The sequence below is a fragment of the Capra hircus genome, chromosome 8 (genome assembly GCF_001704415.2).
Source record: "Capra hircus breed San Clemente chromosome 8, ASM170441v1, whole genome shotgun sequence".
NCBI classification, from domain to species: domain Eukaryota; kingdom Metazoa; phylum Chordata; class Mammalia; order Artiodactyla; family Bovidae; genus Capra; species Capra hircus.
In genome coordinates, this window is record NC_030815.1 from 74,840,406 (window position 1) to 74,857,997 (window position 17,592).

A 17,592-nucleotide genomic window follows, 5' to 3' on the forward strand; every position below is an offset into this window, starting at 1 on the left:
GATTTTCCAGGCAAAGAATACTGGAATGGGTTGCCATTTCCTCCTACTCCAGGGGCTCTTCCACACCAGGATTTGAACCCGAGTCTCTAACATCTCCTGCCTTGGCAGGTGGATTCTTTATCACTGCATCACCATTTATTGTGCCCTTTATTTTTATTATTAGTAAAGCAACTCCAGATCATCAAGCATTGGATCCCAGAGGTTGAGGACCCCTGGTGTAGAGGAAAGAGTAAGGAGCAATCCAGGCTTGGGCCTGGGGTCTGCATCTAATAACTCTAAGTAGCCTACTCACACCTCTCAACTTCTATTTCCTTACTAGTAAAATCATGCTTACTTCATGAGGCTTTTGTGAGTAATAATTGAGTTAATTGTCTTGAGTACTTTGTTAACTGCCAAAGGTATTATTAACAGTATGAGGGAATTGTTAATAATAAATTAATAATTATTAACATTAAAAACAGGGGTTGGGAGTTCCCTGGTAGTCCAGTGGTTAGCACTCAGAGCTTTCACTACCACAGCCCTTGATATAGTCCCTGGTCAGAGAACTAAGATCCTGTGCAGCCAAAAAAAAAAAAACAACCCAGGGGCCTCATTCCTGTTTTGGGAGGTGCCTGGAGTGCTGCAGCAAGTCCAAATTCTCGCCAGATTTCAGGATCTTAAATGACCCATCCTCCCTTCTGCCAGCCTCACTGGGGGCCTCACAGTGTCACTTGCACCAGCCTTTCGTGTGTCAGCAAAATCAATAAACATTTCTTGAACACCAGCTCTGCAGAGTATACCAACCCAAGGGATGCCAAGAACAGTCACAGCTCCTTTCTCACAACTTGACTGTCTTGTTATAGGTGAGAATGGAACACGGATGTAACCCTTTCCCACCCCCACCAACCTCACACTTGCAGAAAGCTTCCAGTGGCACAAACATTACACTGTTCATCATTACCTTCTTGAAACCTTCCTTGGCTTCCTGACAAGTTCTCACTCAGCCCTTTAGATATTTCTTCCATTGTCGTTCCTGTCTTGGACTTCTTAGTCTTCATAGTTTCCCTGAGATACCTCATGCCCATGATTTTAACTATTACCTATGAACTAATGACTCAAAATAACTCACTAACCCAGACCCCTTTACTTAATTATTTTCAGTTCTGGGTATTCCTAATTAAATGTCCTACCACTACCTAGAACCTAACATCCAAGTTAAGCTCATTACCTTGAGCTCACAGTCAGCATTCCTGCTGTGTTTCATATCTTGGTACTGTTCAATCTCTGACCCATATATTGCCAGTTTTAATAAGTGATATTTAGTCCTCCAGCTAGACTTCTTTAGTACATTGGATACCAGTGAACAATCATTCTATCAAAATCACTCTTCCCTTGGCTTTTGTGATGGTACTCTCTCTGGTTCTCCTGTTCTGACTATTCCACTATTCCTTCTAAGACTGCTGGCTGAAATCCTCATCTCTCCAGCCCTGTAATGTTAGTGTTCCTCAGGAGTCTAGCCTTTATCCACCATACTTCTTTGTTTGCTCACTTATATTTAATAATAATCTCAATTATTCTCATGGCTTTAACTGTGGACTTAGAAGGCTATACAAATCTATACTTGTATCCCTGGTCTTGCCCCGGAGTTTCAGAATCCTATTTATATCCAGCTATCGCCTGACAGTTATTTGGATGTTCTAGAAGCCCACAGACACTTTACATTCAAATGGCCAAGACACCCATTGTCTCTCCCCCCAGACCTGACTCTCCTGTTTTGTGTGCCTCAGCTAATGGAACCATTATTCTCCATCATTCAAAACAGAAAGCTCTTGAGTTGTCCTTGATGCCTACATTTTGCCTCATCCTACATATTTGATTATAATTACTAAACTCTGCTTTTAACCCCTTAATGTTTCTCAAATCCAACGCCTCCTTTCCTCTCACAGCTGTCTTTGGCTTGGACACCCCTCACGTAGTCTTCCCAGATAAATGACCTGCTTTCTCCTCTTGAATGACTTCACTTCCTTGAGTCCATTCATCACACATAGCTGTACTGATCTTTCTAAAATACGATTCTGACCATATCATTCTCTTACTTAAAGTCATGGTTCCTGACACCTCCAACAAGACGTAAAAAGCTGAGTTGGCCCCCGTCTCTCTGTAATGGTTTATTGCGTAATCTCTTCAGAACAGAATTCTCTTTCATATAGAGCAGCAGTCCCCAACCTTTTTGGCACCAGAAACCAGTTTCATGGAAGACTACATCAGCTCCACATCAGATCATCAGGTGTTATATCCCAAAGGTTGGGGAACTGCTTCCCTGATCACAAATGAGTGATTATTGTGAAAATACCAATTAGAGTAGCCCTACTTTTATTTCTCTCCTATGGGAGTGGGCTTGTAACCAGGCTGTGCCTATTGAAGTTCGTATCCCAAATTTTATAAATGGAAACTAGGGGAAATGTTTCCTTTTAAATGTATATCTATCTACCTACCTACCTATACATATATACATATATCAATCTGATAAGTTTGAGATATTGAGTCTAGAGAGTAGCCAAGAGGCAGAATGAAAGAATCCTCATGCCACTGAGCCCTGACTTCTTGAGATTCTCAGATGGCTCCAAGTCTCTGCAGCTCTTCCTTTAGCTCTGTGAGCTGAGAATTCTGCCAACAAACCCCCTTTTCTATTTAAACTGATTGGACATGGGTTCCTGTCACTTGCTAGTAAGAGTCCTGAAAATTTTCTCTGTAGCATCTGCTTGTTAGGCTCTTAATAACTGTTTCCAGTTCCCCTGCATCTGCCATACAGTCATGATTCTCTGCCTCTGCTCAGTTTCCCCTCCCTGGAGCTGTACGTGAGCAATGGGTTCATGTGCCCTTGGCACAGAAAGTCAAACTGACAGCAGGTATCGGCAGCAAAATCAGCGTTTATTGCAGGGCCAAGCAAGGGAGTGGGAGACGAGTCTCAGATTCACTCCAGCTTGATCTTTGAGTTCCTTTTTAAAGGAGAAGAACAAAGGAGTTGGGGTTAATCATCATTTTGTGACTTTTTTTGGCTGTCCTGCACAGCATGTGGGATCTAGGAAGCATGATCTTAAGCACTGGACCACCAAGGAAGTCCCTTGTGACAGGTCTCAACTGTAGTTTCAAAAGTCAGGATACCTATGGTTTATGAGTCTCTGGTCTGGTGGTCCTTGACCTGGGGGGGTGGGGGTGGTTGGGGTCTATTACCTCATTTCGCCCTGGAAAAACAACCTGAGTCTGTATGTTAATGATGTTTTCGACAACATCAATTTTAGTCATCTGACTCTGGTTGAATAGTGTTCAGTTAGCACGGGATTGAGGTCAGAGGGAACAATACAGCAACAAGGTTTTGGATAGAGAGGTTAATCATAAACTCAGTAGGGGAACTGGACTCGGTTTCAGAGGTTCCTTAACACCTTTGTCATTCTGCTAATTCTTGCAGTACTGGAAAAGACCAAAAGTGAGGCCCTGGTCTTTGTCAATCCCAGTGAATTTATCTAAGTGGAGAGGATAAATGCTGCGGTGAGAATCCCAGGGATGGGGGAGCCTGGTGGGCTGCCGTCTGTGGGGTCGTACAGAGTCGGACACGCCTGAAGCGATTTAGCAGCAGCAGCAGCAGCAGAGGCCCTCTGGTGGTCACTGCTGTAGTTCCCACCAATTAGCATCGCTGTCAGTATCTTACCTGTTAACCATTACAAGCAGAATTGAGGGCAGATGGTCTCCTTACATTGTAATCTAGCAGCTCTGGGAGTTTAACAATGGTGGAAGAGATTGGAAGATCCAACAGAGAGAAGTTTGGCTCTTCTACCTTTTTTATCCGTATCCCTTAGTTTTCTTTTTCTACATTCTTGTATCACCGAAGGCAGGCTTCCACGGTGGCTCAGTGGTAAACGGTCCGCTTGGCAAGCAGGAGACTCGGGTTCAGTCCCTGGGTTGGGAAGATCCCCTGGAGAAGGAAATGGCAACCCGCTCCAGTATTCTTGCCTGGAGAATTCCATGGACAGAGGAGCCTGGCAGGTTATAGTCTGTAGGGGTGCAAAGAATCAGACATAACACTGAGTAAACAGCAGCAGCAGCGTATCACCTACAGCAGCGGCCCCCAACCTTTCTGGCACCAGGGACTGGTTTTATGGGAGACAGTTTTTCTGGGGAGGGGGGTAGGGGGAGGTGGAATAGTTTTGGTTTTAACCTGCTGCTTACCTCCTTCTGTGTGGCCTGGTTCCTGACAGGCCATGGACCAGTGGCGACTGGGGACCCAACCTAGGGAGCTTGTCTGTATGTTTGTTTTATAGATTCTCATGTAATACATCTAGATACATTGTGGGCACTTGAAGTTTTAAAAGCTCCCCAGGTGTTCTCGTGTGTAGTCAGTGAACCACTGCCCAAGGGTGCCTGATTAGGCTGAACCTGTTTTCAGCAGTCTGATGCCATAAATTTCTGCAACAAAGAAAGTGAAGTCGCTCAGTCATGTCCGACTCTTTGAGACCCCATGGACTGTAGCTTACCAGACTTCTCGGTCCGTCAGATTTTCCAGGCAAGTGTACTGGAGTGGGTTGCCATTTCCTTCTCCAGGAGATCTTCCCAACCCAGGGATTGAACCCAGGTCTCCTAGCATTGTAGGTAGACGCTTTACCATCTGAGCCACCAGGGAACTTGTTAACAAAGAGATAGCCAGTAAATGATTGCCTTAAGGCAGAGTTTTCATCCAAAGGATGAGTTGGGAAGTATTATGTTCTCCTCTGTTCTTTCGAAGTTTTTGAAGGATTGGTATCAATATTTTGAACATTTAGTAGAATTTACCTGTGAAGCCATCCAGGGATAGCTTTTGTGGGACATTTTTGAAATTATTACCAACTCAATCTCTGTGTCTCTTTTGCTGTCTTGCATACAGGGTTATCATTACCATCTTTCTAAATTCCATATATATGTGTTAGTATACTGTATTGGTGTTTCTCGTTCTGGCTTACTTCACTCTGTATAATAGGCTCCAGTTTCATCCACCTCATTAGAACTGATTCAAATGTATTCTTTTTAATGGCTGAGTAATACTCCATTGTGTATATGTACCACAGCTTTCTTATCCATTCATCTGCTGATGGACATCTAGGTTGTTTCCATGTCCTGGCTATTATAAACAGTGCTGTGATGAACATTGGGGTACACGTGTCTCTTTCAATTCTGGTTTCCTCGGTGTGTATGCCCAGCAGTGGGATTGCTGGGTCATAAGGCAGTTCTTTTTTTTTTTTTTTTTTAATAAGGCAGTTCTATTTGCAATTTTTTAAGGAATCTCCACACTGTTCTCCATAGTGGCTGTACTAGTTTGCATTCCCACCAACAGTGTAGGAGGGTTCTATAGGTATCTTTAGATTTTTTATTTGAGTCTGTTTTGATAGTTTGTGTATTTCTAGGAGTTTTTCTGTTTCATCTAGGTGATCTGATTAGCTAGCGTGTGTGCGTGTGCGTGCCTGTGTGTGTGTGTGTGTGTAAGTCATTCAATCGTGTTTCTGTCAGTGGGGTTTCCCAGGCAAGAATACTGGAGTGGGTAGCCATTCCCTTCTCCTGGGGTTCTTCCCCACCCAGGGACCAAACCTGGGTCTCCTGCATTGCAGGTGGATTCTTGACCATCTGAGCCACAAGGGAAGCCCATTAGCTAGCCTACACTTGTTCATAGTATTACCTGTGCTTCTCTTATTTTCATAAGCTGGGGAATAATGTCCCTTCTTTCATTCCTAGTTTTAGTAACTTGAATTTTCTTTTTTTGTTTTTCTTGGTCAATCTAGCTAAAAGTTGGTCAATTTTTATGTTTTTGGTTAATGAGTCAACTTTGTTGATTTTTTGCTATTGTTTTTTGTATTTATTTCATTAATTCCTGCTCTTTTATTATTTCTTTCCTTGTACTTGTTTTGGTTTAGTTTGCTCTTCTTTTCCTAGATCCTTAAGGTAGAAGATTAGGCTTCTGATTTGAGATCTAATTTATTAATAAATTTTTTCAGAGCAGTTTAGGTTCACAACAGAATTGAGCAGGGAGTATAGACAGTTCCAGTATATGCCCCTGTCCCCCCCCCACACACACACAATCCCCCCCACTATAGACATCCTGCACCAGAGTGGTTGGTACATTTGTCCACCCATGGACCTACATTGACTCCTCATCACCCTCAGTCCATGGTTTACATTAGAGTTTACTTTTGGTGTGTACCCTCTGTTGGTTTTGATAACGTATCTACTATTATAGTACCATGCAGAATTATTTCTCTTCCCTAAACATTCTCTGTGCTCTGTCTCTTCATCCTTTCCTGCTCTCTAATCCCTGGAAACAACTGCTTTTTTTTTTCACTGTCTCCATAGTTTTGTCTTTTCCAGAATGTCATATGTAGTAGTGGAAAACTACAGTATGTGCTTTTTCACATTGCCTTCTTTCTCTTATTAGTTGCATTTAAGTTTCCTCTGTGTGTTTTTCATGGCGTGATTGCTCAATTTCTATTTGGTGCAGAATAATTTCCCATTGTTTGGATTTCTTTTTTAATGTAAGTATTTATAGCTATAAATTTCCATCTGAGTACTGCTTTCGTTGCTTGTCCTAACTTTGTATGTTGTGTGAAGCAGTGTCTGTATAGGAAAGGCAAGATAAATGCTTGCTTACTTCCATTTGTTTACGAGTTTGGGGAATAATGAGTGGGTTCTCTAGTATGCCAGTTATGAATTATTGACCTTCAGTTCCAAATTTATCCTTTTTGCCTGCTCTGTGAAATGGATTTGGGCACTTTAAATCTTTATCCTTTACCATCTGGCAGGTATTAAGCTTTGTCAGTAGAGGGCAATAGAGAGATACTGCAGGAGGAAAGGCTTTCTCTTCCTGTTCTAGTGTTTGGGTTGGACAGGCTAAGGTGCTGTGGGCAGCTTCCCCAGCGTCTGGTTCCTGTACCTGGTTTCTTCACTGTATAGTGGCCAAAAGCCAGCAACTTCTCCTGGCACCCTCCTCAAGTGGCTTCTAGGAGAGTGCCTCTTGTGAGACACCTCCCCATGAATGGCTTTCCCCGGCACCATCTAAGGTAGATTTCCGACCACTTCCATGCAGCACCACAGTAGCTTCCCTATCTAGGCATCACAGGCACATCCCTTCTAACAAAGTCCACACCTCAGCTCTGGGATGATCTTCACTGGACAAAGTCTTCAAAAAAAATTAAGTGAAACTTTTCCTGTTCAAATTACTGTATGATTCCTTTTCTTCTACTTGATTCAGACTAATACAACTGGTAATTTCTGTAGGAGACAGTAAGGTTTTTTGTTTGACGAACTGTCAAAATTAAGGATTTATGTTCAGTAAAGGAATAAATTAATGGATGTAAGAGAAGACAATTGAAATGTCTAAAACTGACAAAACATACAAGTCTTGTATATCTACAAAGTACAGAAAACCATCAGCAAGAAAAATCGAGCAACCCCAACAGAGAAACGGCAAAGGATGTGACTAAGCAACCTAAAAAGAGACACTCAAAAAGTCACTAAGAAATGTTCGGACTCAGTAATCAGATAAACTCAAATCAACAAAACAATGAGATAGCACGTCATGCCTTTTGGTTTAGAAAACATTTGGAAGCTGGATAAAGGTTGTGTCAAGTATATCTTAGATCTGCTCTCTCCTCTCAATCACATTTGCTGTCGATCTAGTTCAAAGCCACCATCATCTTCCATATTAGCATAATAGAAAAATGTAAATTTTCTCCCCACTTCTACTTTTGCTCCCCTACAATTCACTCTTCCCCTGAGAGTATGAGAAATCTTTAAGGGTAATTCAGATACTGAAACTGAGTGCCCCTAAAACCAAGTTCCCTTACCCAGTTTATGATTAATCTCTCTATCCAAAACTTTAGTTTCTTGTGTCCCCTCTGACCTCAGTCCTGTGCTAACTGAACACTAATTAGCCAGAATCAGAGGACTAAAATTGCTGTTGTCAATATCATTGTTAATGAACTAAAATTGCTATTATATAACATTAACATACAAACTCAGGACAAGCTGAGCTTCCCAAGCTGTGGACCACCAAGCCAGACACTTGTAAACCAGAAATGTCTTTGACTCTGGAAACTATGATTAAGAAATGTCACAAGATGATGATTAATTCCACCCTCTTTTATCTTTCCTTTTAAAAAACAAAAACTAACTCAAAGACCAAGTTGGAGTGGATCTAAGGCTTGCCTCTCACACTCTTGCTTGGGCACCCTGCAGTAAGCACTGTACTTCACCAAAGCCTGGTGTCAGTGGACCGACTTTGCTTTACATTGCGTGAGCAGACCTGTGTTCAGTTTGTTAACTACCATTTCTTTGCTTAGAACCTTTTAACTTCCTGTTGCTCTTGGAATAAAATCCATTATCATGTGATCTAATTACCTACCTCCAGTTTCATATTGTGCCACTCTCCTTGCTCACTGCTCGCCAGCAAATATTTCAATAACTTTTAACACTTTGACAGAGAAGGCAATGGCACCCCACTCCAGTACTCTTGCCTGGAAAATCCCAGGGACGGAGGAGCCTGGTAGGCTTCAGTCCTGAGCGGCTTCACTTTCACTTTTCACTTTCATGCATTGGAGAAGGAAATGGCAACCCACTCCAGTGTTCTTGCCTGGAGAATCCCAGAGACGGGGGGGGCCTGGTTGGCTGCCGTCTATGGGGTCGCACAGAGTCGGACACGACTGACATGACTTAGCAGCAACACTTCGAGCCCTTTCCTTCCTCCATAGCTTTCGCACCTGCTTCCTTCTGCTATTCCCTCTGAATTTTCACATAGTTGATCATTCTCATCTATCCTTCTACTCAAAGAAGGCTGGCCACCTTTTACGGAGCAGATCCTAATCAGTCACTGTTACCCTGCTTATTTCTTTGACAACCCAAATCACCAGTTTGTAAATAAACTTAGTTTTAAAATAATTTTTGTTGTTATTTTTGGCCACAGGGGCATCTTTCCTTTCTGCACCTTCCATTGCCACACCTGGGCTTTCTGTTTGGGGGAGGGTGGGGCTGGTCTCTTACTTCATTTGCTTGGGCTTCTCTTTGCAGTGGCTTCTCTAGTTGCGGAGCACAGGCGAGTAGGGCACACCAACTTCAGTGGGTGCCAGCACTCTGGTTCAGTAGTTGTGGTGCATCAGCTTGGTAGCCCAGAAGCATGTGGGATCTTCCTAGACCAGGGATCAAACCAATGTCCTCTGTGTTGGCAGGTGGATACGTAAGCACTGAACCACCAGGGAAGTACCACATTACTTAGTTTTAACCTTCCCTACTAGTCAATGCACTTCACTGAAGGGAGGGACCTTGTTTGTCTTTTTCACATTAACCTCCAGCAGTTAAAGCAATGCCTAAAAGTATGTGAATGAATGACTCTTATTTTGTGTTCTTGGGGAAGTCTAGAGCAGTGAATTACTTTACAAATGCAGATGCTTCACACTTAAGTACTGTGTTCTCTTTAGTAGAGCAACAGCAAAACACACAAATGAAAAAATTCCACACACTCAAAACATTTTGTACTTTAAAAATGATCGGTGCCCCCAAACTTACCCCCTCTCACACTGAGTCCCTCTGTATCTACTTTAGTATTATCATCTGCTCTTTCAAGTCCTTTATCATTTCTAATAAATGGGGTTTTGTTTCTAAACTGATTTGTAAGAGCCTTTTATCGTTTGTTTTGCAGACATCTTTTCCCCTTTCTGCCTTTTGACTACTTAGTCTTTGTTTTAATCCTAAATCTGATCCACTCTAGTAAGGAGGTGCGGTCTGACCTGACTCCAGAAAATCAGGCAAGGCTGGTTGGGTGGGAGGGTTAAAGGACACGGTAGCAGGAGAGAACAGTGACTCTCAAAAGGAAAACAACTATTGGTTGTGCAAGACCGAGCATGCTTACCCTCCCGGGATCTTGGCTACCTACAGCTACTAGTACCCTGCTTCAGCCCGGCGCCGGGCGCGTCTGTTTGACGTCACCGACGCTCCGCACAGTTGACTCAGGCCGCGCAAACTCCGTGGCCGTCTACCGCGCGCGCAGAAGCGAATTTTCTCGCGGCGCCGGAAGTCCAGGGCACATGACCGGGTGACAGCGCTCGCTGGCCTGCAGGGCTCGCTTTAGGTGTTGCGGCACGGGATGGCGGAGGCGCCTCCTGTCTCAGGTACTGTACTGGCCCTCGCAGGACTGGGCCCCTCTCGGGGAGCGGAAATTGAGTCAGTGACGAATCCTAAGGCACCGGCCATTCGTATCGCGAGAGTGGCACGTACAGAGGTTGGGGATAGTGGCTCGGAAGGGCCAAGCCACGCGCGTCGTGCGTACCGAGGTCTTAACCATCCTTGGCTGGTGGCGAAGCCCGGCAGCTGGGTTTCCAAGGAGAGTCGGTTTGTCCCGCTGAGTCGATGCGGGTGTCCCGCCCTTTCCAGGGCTCATCCCGGCCTTCCTGGGGCAGTGATATCCGACAGGCGGGCGTCGGCCCGTGACGGTGGCTAGCTCTCGACGCGCGGCGGGATTGCTCGCTGCGCTTGAGATGTATTCGTGCGTCCTAGGGCAGCAGCGCGGGCGCGGGCCGAACACTCGTGGTTTCCAGTCTCAGCTTGCCATGAGCTCGCAATGTGAAGGCTCGTTTTCCTCATCTGTGACTTGGGAGTAAATAAATCAATTACTGTGAAGGTTCCCGCCGCTACTGTACGTGTTACACAATTGTTAGCTTACTTCCCCTCCCAGAGTTGTCTCTGTATGTAGAGACAACTACACACAGAGACAACCTCATCTGGCTGTTAATGTAACACAATTTCCAGTTACTTCAGGGTACCTTGGATCTTTGTTTTCCCAACTCTTTGGACAGTGACGGAAAAGGAGCATTTAACATAGTGATCTCAGCGCACACGAATATAAAAACGAACCAAAAATTTCAGGAAGCAGTGGTTTTCCTTATTATCTCCAATATACTCTATACTGCATATTTCGTTTGAAAAAATTCTTGCCACAACCCACTACATAATTTGATTCCATGATCCACTCTTTCTGAAAAACAGGGCAGCAATTTGCAGCATGAGGGTCGTGAACAGTCATTAATTTGAGTCTTGGTTCTGCTGCCTACCAGCTGTTGGGGCACCAAGAAGCCTATATATGTATTTGTGTACTTGGTGGCAGGTAAAATGTATTTGTTACCGTGGATCTTGGTCAAAAACGTTGGCTAACACACTGCATTGGTGTACCCTAGTCCATTTTTTGTTTGTTTACCCTAGTCCTGATTTAGGTATTAATTCATCTTGGAGGGTAGGGACCACATTTAGCCTGGTGTTTCGTTTTTCTCCCACTCACTCTTTTCCCAGATCCCCTTAATTGGATCCCTTGGTCTTCCTATCCTGCATCTGGCCCATTTCTGCACCATTCAGTGTTTGAAGCAGAAATGAGTGGGGCTAGTTATGAATCTTATTTTTGGCCTCTGGTGTTGCTCTCCAGGTTACAACCTCTGTCTCATCTATTGAGGCAAAGGCTGGTAATCCAAAGACCTCCCCACTTTTTCTTCTCTGCCTTAGTTTGCTTTGGCCTTAGTTCCTATTCCATGTTCTTATTTCAGCATTATCTCTAGCCCACACCTCCATCCTCACTACACTGTAATTCTCTTACCTCCTGTTTTCCTGCAACACCAAGGGGTATCTTTTTACCCATGGATAGACTCTCCAGTGCCAACATTGTCTCTGGACTTTATAATCTGCAGTTGGATTTTCCCTTACTCTGCTCCACCCACCTGTAGGTCACCCACCATGTTATTATCTTGGATCTCTAGTACCACTTGCACTGTAGCCAAGCCTTGGGGATGAGATATCCTATTTAGTAACTTCAGCTGCTCAAAATAGTGAAAAAATAAAGGTGTCTCAGATTTTTGTGTCCATTTTCCTGTGCCCTTTTCCCCTTCCTCGTATCCCTGAATGATCTGAGGGCTTTGTCCACTACTTCACATTTGGTGGAACACAGACTTTATATGAATAGATGCTGCTCTGTCTAGATTCTCAAGTTGAGTCAACTCTTTGCTGGTTAACATGAAAACACCCTCTTCGTATCCTTTAACCTGGCTATTCTGGACCACTTTACTGACCTTTTTCTGCCCCTCTTACAACCTTGCTTCTTAGAGCAGGAGAAAACTACATAATACCTACTTGGTCTAATTTACCCATTCCCCCCTTAAGTTCTCTCTTATGTATCCAGAACACCTTCTCTGCCAGCTTCTGAATTTGTCTAATCCTCTTGCCATTTTGTAAGGCTCTCCAACCCCATCCTCAGAATCCTGCCTGTGTGAAAGCTTTGCAGACAAATCCTGGATTGAGTGAGAGGTTACCTTTATGATCTCGCTCAGTTCTTAAGTATATGTTTCTATGGTACCTGCTACCCAACTTCTGTCAATGGAGTGTAATTTAAGAGCGTGGTCTCTAGGGTCACATGGCCTGAATTCTGAATCTGCTCTGGAATACCCCTTTGGCCTTGGGGAAGTTACTCTTTACCGAGTCTCAGTTTTCTCATCAGGAATGTAAGGATTAAATGAATTAACGTATGCAGAGTGCTTAGAATAGTGCAAGTACCTAATAAATGTTAGGGCTTATTATTAAACCTGAAACTCGCAGGCTGTGCACTGAAGCCTTTTGCGGTCAGATCTGTTTCAGATAGTCTGTAATCTTAATGGCAATAATAAAGCACTATTTTAGCCACTTTATACTTGTTACTAACCTTGCTTTAATCTTCATAGCAACTCTTTGATGTAGGGATTCTTACTATTCCATAACTGGGATTAAATAAATTGCATAAAAATACAAGGGATGGACAGGGGCTTAAATCCATCTCCCAGGCCCTGCTGATTCAGAGAATATTTTATATACTAGGCATAGTCTGACTTTGCTGCTATCTGGTTTTGTATCCTTAGGCGAATTGTTTCATCTTTGGACTTCAGGGACAAACTTGACTACAAGGAAGCATGTGGCCAGCGGAGGTGGGGGATGGATGAGTAGGTTGAAGGGGCATAGGCTTAATTTTTGAGACTCTGGGATTCTGACCGTGTTAACAGAGATTATGTATGGAACACCTAAAATACATTTCAGGGGGGTGAGGTGGGATGTATTCTTCCTGCTAAGTACATCTATGTGAAGTCTTCACTTAAATTCCACAATGACCCTTTGAAATAGTATTATCAGCTTTTGTCATGTATGTGGAAACTCAGGCTAAAAGCAAGCAAATGATTTTCCTGAGCTAATACTATAAACTGGAGGGTCAGGCTTTAAACTAATTTTCGCTGACTCCAAAGCCTGTTAACTTAATATTACGCAATGCTACCTTAGAGTTTTGAAAGACCACATGGAACCTACCGATTGATGTCTCATCCCTGAACTGTTTGCTGACCTTACATTTCTCAATAGAAATAAACATATTTATAACTAATGCCTGATAGCCCAGGTGAACAGTTTTACTTAGCAGTTCAGCAGTGGCTGTCGGTAAGGCTGCCAGTCAGTCTTCTACAAGCAACTTGAACCCACCACCTTCACAGAAAACACAGGCCTTGTGCGGAGACTATTTTATGCAAAGTCCTTAGGAAGAGAACTCTTGGGTCTGGCTTACAGTCTCTGGGGCTTCATGAGTGACCAATTAATTACTTATGTGTCTATTTCTTATGTCCTAGGTGCTTTTAAGTTCAATACGGATGCTGCTGAGTTCATTCCTCAGGAGAGAAAAAATTCTGGTCTGTACTGTGGGAGTCAAAGGAGACTAGATTCTAATAGAATTGGTAGAAGAAATTACAGTTCACCACCTCCCTGTCACCTTTCCAGGCAAATCTCTTATGATGACATCTCTGCTGTTCATCAGCACAGTTTTCATCCTTCGGGAGGCAAACCTAAGAGTCAGCAGACTTCTTTCCAGTCCTCTGTTACTAACAAATCTCTCAAGAACCATGGCCTTCAGAATCAACCTTGGCAGAAATTGAGGAGTGAAAAGCAGCATATCAGAGTCAAGAGAGCACAGGGCCTCACTGACCAGACCTCAGATGCACCTGGCCTAGAAAGCGTGGCCAAATCAGAGAGTGGGACAAACCTCAGAGAGCACAGTCCTTCCGAGAGTGAGAAGGAAATTGTCGGTGCAGATCCAAGGGGAGCAAAACCCAAGAAAGCAACCCAATTTATATACAGCTATGGGAGAGGACCAAAAGTCAAGGGGAAACTCAAAAGTGAGTGGGTTCACAGAATGACTCCCAAACCTGAGGAGGCAGGACCTGAAAACACCAAACCAGCAGGGGTTATCCACCCTGACTCTTCGGATGCTTCCTCTAGAAAAGTAGTAGCGGATGGGGCCAGACGCGGCGAGCAGAGAAGACACCCACAGAAAAGGTCTCCCTGGGAAGTGGAGGGAGCCAGGCCACGACCAGGCAGGAATCCACCAAAACAGGAGAGCCAACGACATACAAACGCAGGGTCCAGAGACAACATGGCCCCCATTCCAAAGGATGATCTTAATGAAAGGCCAGCAAAGTCCGCCTGTGACAGTGGGAACTTGGCAGTCGTCAGCAGGTCTTCTAGAAGGGCTGACCCAGAGAAATGTGCTGTAAGGAGGCAGGATCCTCAGGTAGCATCTTTTCCCCGAGGCAAACAGAACCACATGCTAAAGAATGTGGAAACACACACAGGTAAGCCTACCTAAACGGGTGGAAATGTTTTCTTTCTTCCTTTTTTTAATTTTAATTTATGAATTGGTAATGCACTCATACAATTTAGAAACCAGAAAATATAAAAAGGTACACAGTAGAAAGTCTTTCTGTTCTTGTTCATCGTCTGCTTGGGTCCTGCCACCACCTGCTCCTCTTCCCAGGAGATAGCCACTTACTTAGTTTTTATATATCAAAAAAGTGAAAGTGTTAGTTACTCCATTGTGTCCAACTCTTCGTGACCCCGTGGATTGTAGCCCACCAGGCTCCTCTGTCCATGGGATTGCCCAGGCAAGAATACTGGAGTGGATTACCATTTCTTTCTCCATTATATATTATAAGCAAATACAAATAAGGAATGTTGTTCTTAACAAATAAGGAAATTAGTAAGGGTTTTAAAAAGCACAGATACGGGTGATATAGATGTTTGGCTACAAGATTTTTTTGAATTGTCGAAAAACAAGTAGGGATGGTAATGTCTCTACTACTTCTAGTTCCAGCCTGTGCATCATCTCTTGTCTGCTCGGTCGCAGCAGTTCCTGACTAATCTTGCCATCTCCAGTTTCTCTCTTTTAGTTCACTCCTTACATTAGCATCAGAAAGTGGTATTTCTGGGACTTTCCTGTTGGTCCAGTGGTTAAGACTTTGAGTTTCCACTGCAAGGGGCATGGGTTTGCTCCCTGGTTGGGGAACTAAGATCCTGGATGCCATGCTACACAGTCCCCCCCAAAAGTGATATTTATAAAACACTTATGGAGCTGGGTCACTCCCCTGCTTGATTCTGTTCACTTTTTCTCATCACCCACAAATTCTGCCTTACACAACAGCCTCTGCTGCTGCTGCTTCAGCCCCCACCACACTTTATTCCCTGGACTCTGGTACTGTCATCTTTCCACACGGTTACATATGTGGTCCCTTCTGTCTACACTGGCTACTAACTACTCAACTCACTGGGGAATTCATACTCATTATCCCCTTATTTACTTATGGCTGTACTGGGTCTTTGCTGCTGCTCAGGCTTTTCTCTGGCTGTGGAGAGCTGGGGCTGCGCTCCAGTTGTGGTGTGCAGGCTTCTCATTGCGGTGGCTTCTCTTGTGGAGCACGGGCTCTGAGGTGTGCAGGCTTCAGTAACTGCAGCTTCTGAGCTCTAGAGCACAGGCTCAGCGGCTGTGGCACCTGGGCTTAGTTGCTCCAAGGCATGTGATGGCTTCCCAGACCAGGGATTGAACCCACGTCTCTTGCACTGACAGGCGGATTCTTTACCACTGAGCCATCAGGGGAGCCCCATACTCATTTTTCAAAGGCTATAGTTTAGTCACATGTCCAGAAAACGTTTTCTCACCTCCGCAGATAGCACTGATCTTTGCTTGCCTGGTGACATGTCTTCCCCATCCACATACATGCTGCTGTTGGAGCACTTGGAGTCACCACTGGAAACCATCATTTGCTCACATATCAGTGCCCTCCACCAGTTGACATGTTCCTTGAAGGCAAAGACTAGCTTTCTTTTCATTGTTATATCTCTGTTGCCCAACACAGGTCTTAGAACACAGTAGTTACTCAGCTCTGACTGTTAGAGAGTTCTTCTTTACATTAAACTGAAAACTTCTTTCTGGTAAATCCTTCCTGTCCCCTCGTTCAGCTTCTGTCCTCTGGAGCTACACAGCAACTAGTCTCTCTCCTCTCAGCTTCCCTCCCACTCATGGCAAGTCAGTTCTTTGCAGTATTGAAGACCCTTCTCATTTGCCCTGAGTATATATTTTATCCAGGATAAGTAGGTTCATTCCTCCAGCTCTTCCTTACGGACCATGCTGGTCTCCCTCCAGTTTAATGTAACATACAGCCTAACACATGAAGCCGCCCCCTGCCCAGGCTTGTTTTTACACAAGCCTAGTGATCTAGTTCTCGTCTGCTTCACCAGGCACTCCTTCTTGGGACTTTGATGAGTGTGAACCAAGGCAGTATTATACCAGATTTGTTTTTGAATTCTCAAGGCTGGTTAGTAGTTTCCTATTGCTTCATAACGAGTTGCCACAAATGTCATGGCCTAAGGTAACACAGCTTTACTGTGTCACGGTGTCCATGGACCAGAAGTCTGGATGCGGGTTAGCTGAGTTTCTACTCAGGGTCTTAGAGGACTGCAGTTTGGCTAGGGATGCAGTGTTTTCTGAGGGATGGGGTCTTCTTTGATGCTCACTGGTTATTGATAGGATTTAGTCCTTTTTAAAAAATGTATATTTTTTTATTTATTTGACTGCATCATGTCTTGGTTGCAGCACATGGGATCTAGTTCCCTGAACAGGGATCAAACTCCAGACCCCTGCATTGGGAGTGTGGTATCTTAGCCACTGGACCATGAGGGAAGTCCCAATAGGATTTAGTTCTTTATGGGTACAGAATTGAGGTCCACATTTCTTTTTTTTTTTGGCAGCACCACATGGCATGCAGGATCTTAGTTCCCTGACCAGGGATCAAATCTGTGTGCCCCCTTCAGTGGAAGTACAGAGTCTTAACGCTGGACTGCCAGGGAAGTCCCAAGGTCCCCATTTTCTTGCTGACTGTTGGCTGGGGGTCACTCTCAGCTCTGAGGGCCGACCTGCAGTTCCTTACCACGTGGTTCTTTTCACAACATGGTAGTTTATTTCTTCAGGGCCTGCAGGAAACCATCTGCTCCAGATTCTTTACATGATTTCTGTCTTTGATCACTAGACTCTTTAAAAAGCACTCAGTTGATTAGATCAGTTCCTCCCGTGCTCAAGGGGAGATTATCCAGGGCATGCACACCAGGGCTGGGAGTCGTGGAGGCCATCTCAAGTTCTGCCTAACGAATCTCTTGTGGCGTCACATACCGTCATTTTCTTGAGACCTCTTTATTCATTTTTATTGAGTAAATGCTTTGTGCCAA

The 17,592-nt window shown here is 44.2% G+C and overlaps 1 protein-coding gene across 6 annotated transcripts in view; it reads left to right on the forward strand.

Annotated features, from left to right (window-relative positions):
* NFX1 (nuclear transcription factor, X-box binding 1) overlaps window positions 9,981–17,592 on the forward strand; it is a 65,204-nt gene continuing 57,592 nt past the window's right edge. For 3 of the 6 annotated variants that reach the window (XM_018052363.1, XM_018052365.1, XM_018052366.1), the window contains exons 1-3: window positions 10,084–10,160; window positions 12,921–13,001; window positions 13,671–14,669. In XM_018052363.1, coding sequence (XP_017907852.1) covers window positions 10,136–10,160; window positions 12,921–13,001; window positions 13,671–14,669 — 1,105 coding nt within the window. In that variant the 5' untranslated portion in view covers window positions 10,084–10,135. Of the gene's footprint in view, window positions 10,161–12,920; window positions 13,002–13,670; window positions 14,670–17,592 lie in introns of all 6 variants that reach the window. The other 3 variants (XM_005684057.3, XM_005684060.3, XM_005684059.3) reach the window with 2 other exon arrangements.